The 13,032-nt window shown below is 35.1% G+C and overlaps 1 protein-coding gene across 1 annotated transcript; it reads right to left on the bottom strand.

Annotated features, from left to right (window-relative positions):
* Positions 1–4,455: 4,455 nt before the first annotated feature.
* Positions 4,456–12,519, bottom strand: LOC147277021 (phosphatidylinositol/phosphatidylcholine transfer protein SFH3-like). Its single transcript, XM_086252884.1, has 15 exons — positions 12,163–12,519; positions 11,612–11,790; positions 8,470–8,689; positions 8,269–8,368; positions 7,897–8,163; positions 7,566–7,643; positions 7,342–7,443; positions 7,200–7,249; positions 6,961–7,060; positions 6,355–6,537; positions 6,125–6,208; positions 5,604–5,732; positions 5,377–5,460; positions 5,207–5,272; positions 4,456–5,122 (listed from the first exon to the last, which is right to left on the bottom strand). The coding sequence occupies exons 2-15, from the start codon at positions 11,646–11,648 to the stop codon at positions 5,105–5,107; spliced, it is 1,518 nt and encodes a 505-aa protein (XP_086109010.1). The 5' UTR covers positions 11,649–11,790; positions 12,163–12,519; the 3' UTR covers positions 4,456–5,104.
* Positions 12,520–13,032: the final 513 nt, after the last annotated feature.

Raw genomic sequence — 13,032 nt, 5'->3', positions numbered from 1 at the left:
AAAAAGTCAGCACCAACCAAAAAAATCGAACCGCATCGGTTCTCTCCAATTCCAGTTCCGGTTCTACACCTTATTTAACCGCACCGAACCGAACCGCACCGCATATTTGCAAAAAATATATTTTTATACATATATACACCATTTTATATATATTTTTATATATATTTATACCATTATTATATACTTTTTATACACTTTTTGTACACATTTTTATACACTTTAGACCATAAACCCTAAACCCTAATAAAATATTAGAATTAATATTAACGTAGCTATATTTTAGGGTTTAGACCCTAAAATATATTTTATATAACCCTATGACCTATTTTCTAGATATATAATATAATAATAAATTAATAATATTTTAGTATATAATTTTAGTTATTCCCATTACCTTATATAATAAAATTAGTATATTCTTTATATTCTATATAAAAAAATTAGTATATTATTTATAGTTTATAATCTATATACTAAATTTTTTAATTGTTTATAGTTCTAGAGTATAATATATAGTTATATACTATATAAGTGTATAGGGTATATGCCATATAAGGTTTATAACTTGTAGTAACTAGTAAGTTAGTAACTTTGTTTTAAGCAGGTTCTTAACTTGTAGTTGTAGTCATTGGTTGTATACTTGTATAATTGATTTTGTTTTTAACTTTTAAGTTTTAAGTACTAAACAGGTTAAGCAAAGTTTAATGTGTGAGTCTTTTTTGTTAAGTTCATTGAATTAACTTGTAAATTTATTTTTTTGTTGCCAAAACTTGTTAATTAGGATGGGTTTGCATCATTAAATAATTGGGCTTAGGCTTAAAAAAATAAATGTGAGGCCCAAAAGTGCTAATCTGAATAATAGCCCATTAGGCCTAGAACCGCGATGGAGAACCGCACCCCACCTTGAATGGTTTGGTTTGGTTTGGTTTGGTTTTTTTATTTCTTTCACTGTTTTAAGCACCGAACCACACCGTGTATTAATGTCCGGCGCGGCACACAGTTCCGGGAGAAAAGTGAGTCGAACCGCACCGCGCCCACCCCTACGGGTCATACACCTTTGGTTTGACCGAGATCCTATACAAGAATCTTTTATATCAATTCTATATAGGAAGTTTGTTCGAACATGGGCCTATATATATACGTGAAAATCTAGGATCCGATACAATAATCCTTTACATATGAAAAACTTCTTATATAAGATTAGCACAGAGAATTTCTATTAGGATCTCATCCCGATCAGGTGTGCATGATTCAGGTATGGGTGATTCTCACCCATCAAAATAGAAGCTCTCATATGAGTACCAATACATTTAGATTCGTACATTCAAAGCAATTCATTTTATCAAAACTTCTCTCTCAAACGGATGCTCCATAATCTCACTCCTTGGTGTAATATTAATTCATTTGGTTAAAACAGATTCAAAGCAGTTCTTCTTTATCAAAACTTTCTCTCAAACAGATGCTCCATATTCTCACCCCTTGGTGTAATATTAATTCATTTGGTTAAAATATGTTCAAATTAAGCAGTTCATCTTTATCAAAGCTCCTCGATCTCTCAAATTCTCACTCTCTAGTTGGTGGTATAAGTTTCCTCTTTGTATCCTCTACATTTCTTCTCCCTTCTGCCTAAAAGATTAATTACACCGTTCTGTAAACTGCTTAAATAGTTAAATCTATATGCAACCGCATCCCAAATCGAACAGTGGTTCAGTTCAACCAAATTTAAAGTTGGTTTGATCTCTATAAATGGTATGTTGTAGTTTGGGCTCATCGTAAATGCAACCACTGACATACATCCTCACATTCTCCTTGTAGTGCAACCATAAACATATATTTAATAGATTGTAGGTAAGAGATACCTTCTATCTTGATGAGTCTAATCTAAAATAATAACTCTATTATACATTTATACGGTGAATACGAGTGAAATAATGTAGGTAACATTTTAATTCAACATGCTAGATTGTTCTCTATATCTTAAAAGTAAATTTCCTCTCTCTCTCTCTCTCTCTCTCTCTCTCTCTCTCTCTCTCTCTCACATTAAAAAAACAGATCAACCTATCTTCGTGTTTTTCAGGTAAACTAGCCTATCAAGGCCTTTTTGTTTTTGGGCTAGCTTCTAAAAAAACCCTTATTTTTATTCAGCTTCATGTGCATGAGTCCATTTGTATATTGTATTGAATTGACAAATTTTTTCTTAATCTATGTATTTTATCATTTTTTGAAATGACAATTCATAAGTGAATAAAAGTTCATAAGTGAAACACAGTAAGTTTCTACTGGTTCACTAGAGTACTTTCGAAACTATGATAACAACCTGTGTAAAGAAAGGTTTATGTTACAAGACATTGTGATTGCACAAACCCAACTCAAATTGGAAGGGCTCCATTATGATCTTTCTATTAAAAGAAAGGTCTAAAGTTTCCACTTCCAAATAAGTTATAACTTATAACTTATAAGCTCACAAACATACTTTCATGGTTTACAAATTTTTGCTTTCACTCAAACCACATTCTAAGAGGATCATATTACATTATAATATGTTCTCCCAATGTTATATCTTGATATGCACACCAATAATATTTTTGGTTTATGATCATGGACTCTTTAATTGTTTAGTTGATCATTTTTTCCTCTTAATCATAATGTCAACAATTTCATAATAATAATTAGGCTTTTTAGTAAGATACCCACCTGAACTTTAACTCAATTTACATATTACCACCTAAATTAAAAATTAAAACAAGTTGCCCCCTGAATTAAATTTTGTTTGCAAAGTTACCACCTCCATCTAAATCCTCATGGGTTTTTTGGTCTTTTCATAGAGAAGAACTTGGGTAGGGAAGCTTTTGCCACCTCATTATGCTGAGTGGCAAGGTCCAACTAATTACAAGTGGCCACATGTACAACCATTTTTTTATTTCTCTTTTCCTATTTTTACAAACTTTGAAAATTAATTAAAAATAGTTTCAGACTCAGAAAAATACACGAAAAATTCTTACGGACTCGTCTTGACTAATAGTAATTTACTATGGAGTCAAATTATCAATTTGCCCTTTGAGAGTTTCCAGAAAATTTAGGAAGTCCAAATTTATTACTAAAAAATTAAAATACTCGGGATTCTTTAAAAATTCATAGGATAATCTCCCGAACTTCTAAAAATACAAAGGTAGTATTAGAAATTAACATTACCTTTCATACAAATTAACATTCCGGAGTTTGAATTTATTTTCCTCTAAGACCTCTTGGTCTTTTGGGTAGCAAGTGTTCACGAGAAAGGTAGTGTTAGTTTTTAGAAGACCAATGGTGCATACATTGTATTTTTTGGAGTTCGGGAGATTATCCTATGAATTTTTAAAAAATTCAGAGTATTTTAATTTTTTAGAAATAAATTTGGACTTCCTAAATTTTCTGGAAACTCTTAGAGAGCAAATTGATAATTTGATTCCATAGTAAATTACTATTAGTCAAGATGAGTCCGTAAGAATTTTCCGTGTATTTTTCTGAGTCCGGAACTATTTTTAATTAATTTTCAAAGTTTGTAAAAATAGGAAAAGAGAAATAAAAAAAAAGTTGTACATGTGGCCACTTGTAATTGGTTGGGCTTTGCCACTCAGCATGGTGAGGTGGCAAAAGCTTCCCCACCCAAGTTCTTCTCTATGAAAAAACCAAAAAATCGAAGATTTGGATGAAAGTGGTAACTTGCAAACAAAATTTAATTCAGGGGACAACTTATTTTAATTTTTAATTTAGGTGGTAACATGCAAATCAAGTCAAAGTTCAGGTAGGCATCTTGCTAAAAAGCCTAATAATTATTCTAAAATGCATTTGGGTAATTAATGTGTCAGTTTTGCATGTTGGAGCAATGACTCTCAGAGATGGATTATATTGGGCAATCAGTTATCTGTTATAACGATGACCCTGTTATAAATTTATAATAGAAGGGAATCCCACTTTAAAATTCCATAAAATCCCAGAAGGTCTACTCTTTGGTCCTTTACTTAAGTTCTCAAAGAAGATCAAATTAAAATATATTTTAATTTGATTTTTTGAATTTTACTCTACCACCCATCCTCACCCTTACCATACCCATCTCTCCCCTTTCGATCAACCTTACCATACCCATCTCACCCTTACCAAGAGGCGTCGCATGCGCCTCTGTGGTGGCCAAATCTGGTAGTGACCATCACGACCATTCCAATGGTGGCCGGTTTTCTCAAAAAAAAAAAAAAAATGAAAAATCAAGTTTTTCGCTTAGAAAAAAGTTAAAGCAATAGGAATATGGGTATTTCATATTGAAAGACGTCCAAGGCCCAAATATATCAAGCTTTGACTAGGGACCTAAATTAAAAAGAAAAAAACCAAAGTAAGGATGACATCTAATTACACATTTGGTACAAGACTTTTTACAAAAATGAAAAATAAAACTGGAGACTAGAGCCTAATTTACTAACCTTTTTTTTTTATCTCAAAACTGAAATTCTCTTTAAACTGAAGATGTTACAATTGCAGAAGCATCACTTGCAATGTACAGAAGGAACCACAGAGGGCCCTCCTCCATCCACATGTTCTCTCCAAATCACATACAAGTGAAAACCAAATAAAACTAAATCCCCTTCTGCAGTCATAGTCCTCTTCATGTGGTTCACCCATTATTACTGAACCTGCATTCCATATTAAGTTTCTGGTGAAAAATACTCCTGCAATGGTTTTACCATAGTTTTTGGTGCATGATGTTTCCTTCCTTTTTCTTCTTTTTCTTTTTTGTTTTGTTTTGTTTTTCTGATTCTGTGATGTTTCCTTCCTTAATTGCTGCATCTATATACATTGATCTTAAAAAGTAACCCAGGAGGAGGCTCCTACTTTTGTGAGGATTCTGCATATTTGGGGGGTGGATTTTGGTTACCACTTTGGAACTCCCCATATAACCACAATGCCTGCTGATATAACACCAGTCCACTGCTTGAAGCTTCCAGCCATTCCAAATAGCCCAACACAGAGATGCAAATATTTCCAGTACTTCATCCCTCCTAAGAATTCAAACTGCGCAAACTTGAGCCTCTAAATCCACCACACTAGATAGATTATGCTTACATGGATCACCTCACCAACAGAATAGGCTCTGCAATTACAGTCCAAAACACCAGAAGGTCAAAATAATTGTATAGATCTGAAGTACACAAACTTGCACTGGTTAGTCACATACAAACTTCTTTTCCTGATTAGCATTGGCTAGAAGCTCCTCCTGTTTAAGAGCGGCTTCCTCAAGTGCCTGCAAAAATGAAACAAAGAGAAAATGTCTAGACCTTTCCATTTTTGGTTTTGATTTTGTATGCAAACTTCACAAACAGAATTCAAGAATATCAAAATGCTTACCTTCTTGGTTTCTGACAGCTCTTTTTCCAAAGCATTGACGCGTTGGAGAGCAGCCTTCAGCTTTTCCTCTTTCTCAGCCCCAGCCTTGTGAACCATTGGCACAAAAAGAAAATGTACAAGATTAAATTTAGTTTTCTTAGATTCAGACCTCTCTTTTCTTTATTTTATTTTTTTTTTTCATATGAACTTTAATAACAGAATTAAAAAAAACCAAGATATATGATTACCTGCTTGGTTCTGGACATCTGTTGTTCCAAGGCATTGACTCGGTTGAGCGCAGCATTCAGCTCTTTCTCAGTTGCCCTGCCAAGCATTGGCTCAGCGTGGGCATTCTGATAGGCCGTAGGAGTTGAAAGCTGCAAAAGATGAAGCAAATGAGCACATTAAATGATAAAGGCCCAGCAAGTGCCGGATCCAAAGTAAAACTATTATAAGACAGAAATTTTGACAAAGAGAGAGGCAGACAGTTAAGTCTTAACTAATTATAAATATGAGAATGAGAATCTGACATATGCAATTGGTCGTAGCAATAAAATATAGTAGTTGTAAGAAGCTAAGAAACGAGCTGACCAGTGATTTCAGAAAGGGTTGGTAAACCTGAATTTTCATCTATATGGAAAAAAAAATGAATTTGCAAATAGCCACCCCCTTATGAGTTGCAAGACTTATAGTATGATGCTAAAAGCCAAAAGTAGCAAAGACAACAAAGGTGTCACAGATTTCTCATGTTTCAGTCTGCTAAACTTACTTGTTCATGCAGAGGAGAGAGATGCTCCCCTGAATAATGCATATCAGCCTCTAAAAATGTTTCTGAGCAGATAGAATCGGATCTCTTCATGTAGTAGCATACCAAAAGAAAATAGCAATAAAACAGAAATGAGGCAATTGATCCATTGTAAAAACTGAGACAAGACAGTTTGAAGAGAGGCCATAAACACACAAAAATGAAAAGGCAAACTTGAGCCAAGGTCTGAGTACGTTTGGGCAAGGCTTCTCATCTTCAGAGATTATCTGCTCCTTCTCCTCTTCAGAGATTATGTTCACCTCCTCCTCTTCAGTGACTTTGTTCTCCCTATCCTCTTCAGAGATTATCTTATCCTCCTCCATACCGCCTGGCGAAGTTGTGCTTGTGCATTTGGCCTCACGATAATTCTGAACCATCTGGCTCATCAACATAACAGATTTTATGATCTTTTGTTCACATAAGACTATGAATTAGGATAGATTAAACATATTACAATCAAAGAAAAATGAGTTCATAAGGTTAGTTTGTGTACCACTATTCTCAAAACTTAAGTTGTTAGGTTGTGTAACAACAATTATTTTATATTCTAACACACCCCCCACCCCCTCCCCCCTTCACATGTGGCCATGTGGCCATGTGGCCATGTGGCCTATCTCCACTAGAGCCCTATATGTGGAATTCAACTTAATACTGATAGGTTGCAATTGCAGGGATTCGAATTTAGGATCTCCTGCTCCGGTACCAGGATAAAAGCTTTTTGGTTTACCAATTTTTCCAAAAGCTTATGCTATTAGGTTGTGGGAGAAGAATAACTTCATATTCTAAAAGTAATAAATCACCTTCATTATTTCTGGATCATGCCATGGGCCTTTATCAGAAAGCATGCAGCCACCCTTATCAGCACAAGTACAAGTACCACCCAAAAACTGTGGCAGCTCACTGCAGATTCATTATAAGTACAACGTGTTATGAAAGGAACCTTACTTAGCTTAGATTGAACTGGAAATAGACTAAAAGACGTACAGAAACATGAAGAACTGGATTGAAGGAAAAATATTTTTCTTAGAAGGATACTTACCTAGCTTCAATTATTTCAAGCAACTTGCTCTGGTATTGGTTTCCCAGAACCTGATGGAAGATCATCAACTCCTTTAGCACCATTACTAAATCAACATTTCAAATTAGCACTAGTTTATGGTAAACAAAAGACAAAAACTTACATTGATTTTGCCAGTGGTCTTGGGATCAAGGAAAGATTTGACAGTGTTCCATAAGAGCCTAAATCCAGAACCAGCATTGATGATGAACATACGGTTCAGGGTCTACGGTAAACAAAACATTCAATCAGCGTTGTAAAATACAAAAACTACCTTTCATGCTAGGGAAGCAAACCAAGAAGCTTGTTACACGCAAACTTGAAATGATACAGCTTTTTACAGGATACCTCAGGATAATTGTCACCGTCAACCTTCTGAAGGCGCTGGATAAGTTCCCTTGCAGATTTGTTTAAACTTGTAAGCCCCTGCGCATCAATTGTATGAACTAACCATCACCTCTTTTACAATTAAAATAGATGTAAAAAGTAATATGAAATTATATCCACAAACATTACAATAAAAAAACCACATTTTTAGCATCCAACTGATTAGCTGTGCTCATTAGCAGATCTCCAAAAGCTAGCTAAAATCTGAACTGAACTAAATTAGAACATCATATCTACAATATAATTGGGTATCTTCAATTGGCTAAGATTAAAAGAAAAAGTGTTCACATACCACTCCTTGAACATCCAGAATAGTGGTGCTCTGATCAATGTGCTTCTTTGCAGCAATGGAACACGCAGGGAATTTACACACAAAGGTCCTCTCAAACTCCCGTACGTGGTACTTCACATAGCGTTCCATTGTGGTCACTTGCATCAGCTTGTTGGAATCAACTTGACCAAGTTTCTCAATGTAGACAGGTCGTCCATCCTTATCAACTCCATGATGGCCTTGCGGATAATATTTCAACACTTCATCAACTTCCTTGAACTCAAAGTCCTTAATAAAATAACCAAAGGAAAAAGTTCAGACACATAGATAGTAGCTAGTCCGACTAGATGATCTCCACTATATGACAAGTTCAATAGAAGCATTAAAGAATACCTCCATAATAGTGTCGGAACCATATTCTTTCCTCCACTGGAGCATGTCAGCCCACATTTGCTTTGTTTTTTCAATGTCAAATTTCCTGGCCCTTAAAAATCTGTACCATCATACGTAAACATAACAATCTATTCATAGTTGGATAATAGCAACTCAGGCATCACTAATTGTTAGTGCCAATCAAAACAGAGAATAATTAACCTTAGAATCATATGAGGATCATCATGTTTTGATGGCAGAAGATCTTCTGCAACAAGTACTTTCCGTATTTCATACGTTGCCTTTAACTCCTCTGCATCAATGTCATCCTCAATAGGGAAGGACATTACCTTACTGTTCCTTCGACCCTTATTGAAGGAATTCGAAATTGCCTTCTTAAAAGACCCAAGCCTTGTTTTCTTCTCATCCTCAGAGTTTTCATCTGCACAGAATAATGAAACTAAGTTGACTCACAAACACAAGGGTTTTTCTTTTTCTTTTTCTTTTTCTCCTAGAGTTTTCAAAATGGTCACAATCCACATTGAAAACACAAAAGTGATTTGAATTGGTGGAAACCAAACCAATATGGTCCTGACAATTCAAAGAATCAAATCTGAAATCATATCTTTTTCTGATTGCTTTGTATTGGCATGCCTATTAAAAATAGATATCTACTTGTAATGAGTATTGAACCATTTCCATTGTGTACAAAGAGAACAATGACATGTATGCTTGCAATAAGCTGTAATGATCAGAAATCATGTTGTTTTAGTTATGGTACCTGAGAAGTAGAACTCGCCCAGCTGTATTGAGCTTGATTAATAAGGAAAAAAGTTTTGATCTTATCCTGTTAAAAATATATTCGGTTGGAAAATATCTGAACCCATGATCCCCCAACATAGTTGGTGAATCCCAACCTGATAAACATGGCCTACAAATGTATAATATGCCTGCCCTTCCACCTACAGTTAAGGGTGATTTTCTGTCTAATTAAACAGTCTCTCAAAGAGTCATCATCATTGCTCTGGACTTGGATATGTGAATAAACTCCAGTAACCACCTTCCGATCTTGAAGGGCCTTAGAACGTGAAAGGAAGCCGAACTCAAAGCTTGGAGTGTACATAGTTCATATGTAGCACTGGTAGGATCGCAATATCCAGCAAATCTAAGAGTGAAACCACACAGGGGATTCCCTGGAGCCCAAGGGTTATGTTGGCCCAAAATTCTTTTACTATTTTATTTTTGCACATTTAGACATTTTAGCCCAGGACTTGTACTTTGGTTAATATCATAGTGTAAAAGTGTTAAAACGGCTTTACTTAGTTTGTTTTTCTTTTACTTTAACGAATAAAGTGAAACCCATTATAAGATACAAAAATCCCTGTTCTCCTTTCATATATCATGAAACCCCAAATGAGTCCTTACCTATAGTATTTGTTTTATGATGCAAATATGTATTTCCTGTAAAAAAAAAATAATGTAAATATGTATATGATAGTTACTATAAAATAATAGTTTGTTAATTCTTAAGGATACGTGATAAAACTTGAAAACATTTTTTGCTTCTTCAAGCTCTAACTTTGAGGTACCTTGCCTGTATATTTTGTCTTTCAAAACCAATGTTAATTGATTCTCTGTCCATAAAAAAAATCAATGCCATTTTACGACCCTTAATTGCAGTCATGGCAGCTGTGGGAATGTGTGCAAAAAGATTTATTCCAATGGGAAATAGAACCCACCACAGACTCCACATGACAAGACAAATCCATTAGTGGTGGTCTGGTAAGGCCACTAAGGTGGCGCATTTCTTGCACACGCTTCTCTTGGTGCATGGAAGCACTGCTGGCGCGTGAAAGCGCTGCCACAGCTTGAACTGTTTGTAGCCTATATTACACTAAAATGTGATTTTAGACAGGCTCTAAGAAGGTACTTGGCTGGAACTAAGGTTAGGCGCTTGCATAACAACTATGCTAGAATTCGAATGACGTAGATTTATTTCTCAAGCCTAGTGATCGATAGATTAGTATGTTCTATGTTGATCGATAGTGGGAGGTGATCAATGCATCTTTACTTAATCACTGTGTAAGTCACTTGAATTATTATCTTCTTGATCCTAGCTAATTATGCCCTTTGTTAACTTAAGACAGCGTCATGAAGAGGATACTCGATGTCTCTACTTTAACATGTTTAACTAGGACTATAAGTTATATGGTCTCAAGAGGCGGGTCGGGGAAAGCAGTGGAGTCTAATTGGACCAACATAAGTGTTAAGGAAGACTATTCGACAGTACACCATGTTTTCTCGACTTATAGTCGATCAAATTCTATGTCGTATTTGTTACTGATATAAGTCATAAGTACATTACACATCTAGGGTATAAAATTGCTTATTATGAGGGATTAGGAGTGCTTAACCAGGTGTAGTATTCCTTCTTTGTGCAATATTCAAGATGCTTTTGCGTGAAGCACTTGATTAATAGCGTGATGACCTAATAACCGCTGTTTGCTCATTTTCTCTCGTGACGTACTACATTTCATTTTCAAGATGAAAAGATGAGTGTACAAGAGATTGAGAAAAATCATAAGGTTTTCTCACCCTATGTGGGTGAATAGGAGATGTTAAAATATATTGGGTTGGATAATATTCAAACCTGTGATCTGTCCACAAAAGTGGTGGACTGTAAACCTGATAAAGTTGGTTTAAGTAGGAGTTTGGATAAAAACCATGACTCTTAAGTGGAGTAGGGCATGAATTCAATCGCTTAAACTACATTATCTCTTAATTTAACTATAAAAAAGAGATTAATAGATGGATGAGAACACAATTTCCTCTGCAATTTTTCGTGCCACTCCCTTCCACCTACATACCATTATGATGGTTTTTCTCTCTCCAGATACTCTCTAAGAACCATCATCATTACTCTTGGACTTAGGTACATGAATACACAAGGAGGAATTCTATTAGCCACTCTTTTGACCTTGGACGACCTAATTGAGCGTGCATGGAAGCCTGGCTCGGAGCTTGGAGTGTATGTGGTTTGCAAGTATACCAGGCCTCATAACATTCAGTCGAATCCATATAAATTTGCATTCTTCTGCTCTAAGTAAACCCTAAACCCGAAGATGTGTTATTTGCACTATATTTCTATTTATTTACATATTTCGTATACAAGATGGAAAACTAAGAGCTCCAAATTGATTAATTCAATTTCAGAAGATCATATATATAACCATCAAACTATATATTCATTTCATAAGAATCATTAAAACTATATATGGATCTCATATAAATCTAAAAATGAAGATCTTGACAAAAATTGAGGAAGAATGCATGTAGGCACAGATTTTGGATTGTCATAACATACCAGGTTTAAGCTGTCGGTCAGGATCAGATCCAGACATAGTGTCACACAAGATTAATATCTTGCGAGGTTGCTCAAGTGATGTGAGACCGCCAAAGGATAGGAGAGTCAAGTACTTAATATATCACAATTCACAAGGAGCTCAAACTAGAGCTCTCAGGGGATATACCTCTACCTATAACCTTGTACACCAAAACAAAAAAAGAGAACAAATCAGAAAACTAAATCATTCAAAAAAAGCCAAGGGCAAAAACAATAGTCTTAATTAGCATGCATTGAAATCATTTACAATGAAATCAACATGACAATCATCAATAAGAAAAGATAGCTATGGTATTTCACTGATTTCATTGATCCCATTTATACTTACAACCATAAAGCTTGAACCATCTCAAACTAGGAAACTAACATAAACCCAATTCAATTAGGCATAAACTCAATCTGGGTTTTTCACATGGAGGTTCAACAAGCTGAAGAATCATCATAATCATACATATATAATAGAATGAAATACAGAAGATGAAAAAGCAAGAGTTGGGTATAGAAGAAAATACCTTTGGACAAGAATGTTGGGGGTTAAGTGGGACTAATAGCTTCAGTGATTGAGCACTAGACCCCCACATCCATGGTCAGAGAGTTCCAACTATCGCCCTCCCCCTACCTTCTTGTGGATTTAGACTTCTTTGTACCGAAAAAAAAAAAAAAAAAAGGGAATGTAGAAGGTGGAGAGATAAATCGGAAGGCATATATATCGCCCGGATTAATCTCTGGAATTGAAAGGCCAGAGAGGGAAGACGAGGGTGACATGACGGATATAGAAAAGAAGAGATAGACAAGAATGAGAGATTTTGTTTCGTTTCCATTGATTGACAGGGTCTGCAGTGCATTGCCCACTTTTGGGTTTCTGTTGCTGGCAGAGAAGGAGAGTCTGCGAAATCCAAGCCTCTCCGTTCACTCAAAAATTCTCTAATTTCCCACGCAAATTAACCAACATTTCCCAACTGTATCCGCCTATTTCCACGCAAATGTTACAAGTTCGGAATAATTTGATCAAACAAATTGCGTTTTTAGACCAGCTAAGGTGGCAGTTGATGCATACTTAATAATATGTCTATTTGATCAAAAAAAGTCTTTTCTTTTCGGTAACGTTATGTGAATCACATTTCTCATATCACATTATGAACTACATCACTAATAGAGATAAGTTCCACTACCTATACAATGTGATGCAAGGATGTGATCCAAATAGTTTAGCATGTGACATGTGTATCATTCAACAGTAAACATATTAATATGAAATGTCGATTTTTTCTTTAGAGCAATTTTGTTTCAAGCAACTGTCTATACTATTTCTAGTCAATTTGACATATTATGTTTTAAGATAGAGTAAGAGGTTATATTATTATTAGAACAATCTAACATGT

The sequence above is a fragment of the Dryas octopetala genome, chromosome 8, assembly GCF_963921425.1.
Source record: "Dryas octopetala chromosome 8, drDryOcto1.1, whole genome shotgun sequence".
NCBI lineage: Eukaryota > Viridiplantae > Streptophyta > Magnoliopsida > Rosales > Rosaceae > Dryas > Dryas octopetala.
Note: the sequence above shows the minus strand (reverse complement) of the source record. Positions and strands in the feature narration are given on the sequence as shown.

Excerpts from the sequence above, each read along its gene's own strand:
- LOC147277021 (XM_086252884.1), bottom strand. The coding sequence starts at position 11,648 with ATGTCTGGATCTGATCCTGACCGACAGCTTAAACCTG. Across the intron at positions 7,061-7,199 it reads CTTGAAATAATTGAAGCTAG|TGAGCTGCCACAGTTTTTGG; the intron begins GTAAGTATCCTT and ends ATGAATCTGCAG. Across the intron at positions 5,733-6,124 it reads TCTCTCCTCTGCATGAACAA|CTTTCAACTCCTACGGCCTA; the intron begins GTAAGTTTAGCA and ends CATCTTTTGCAG.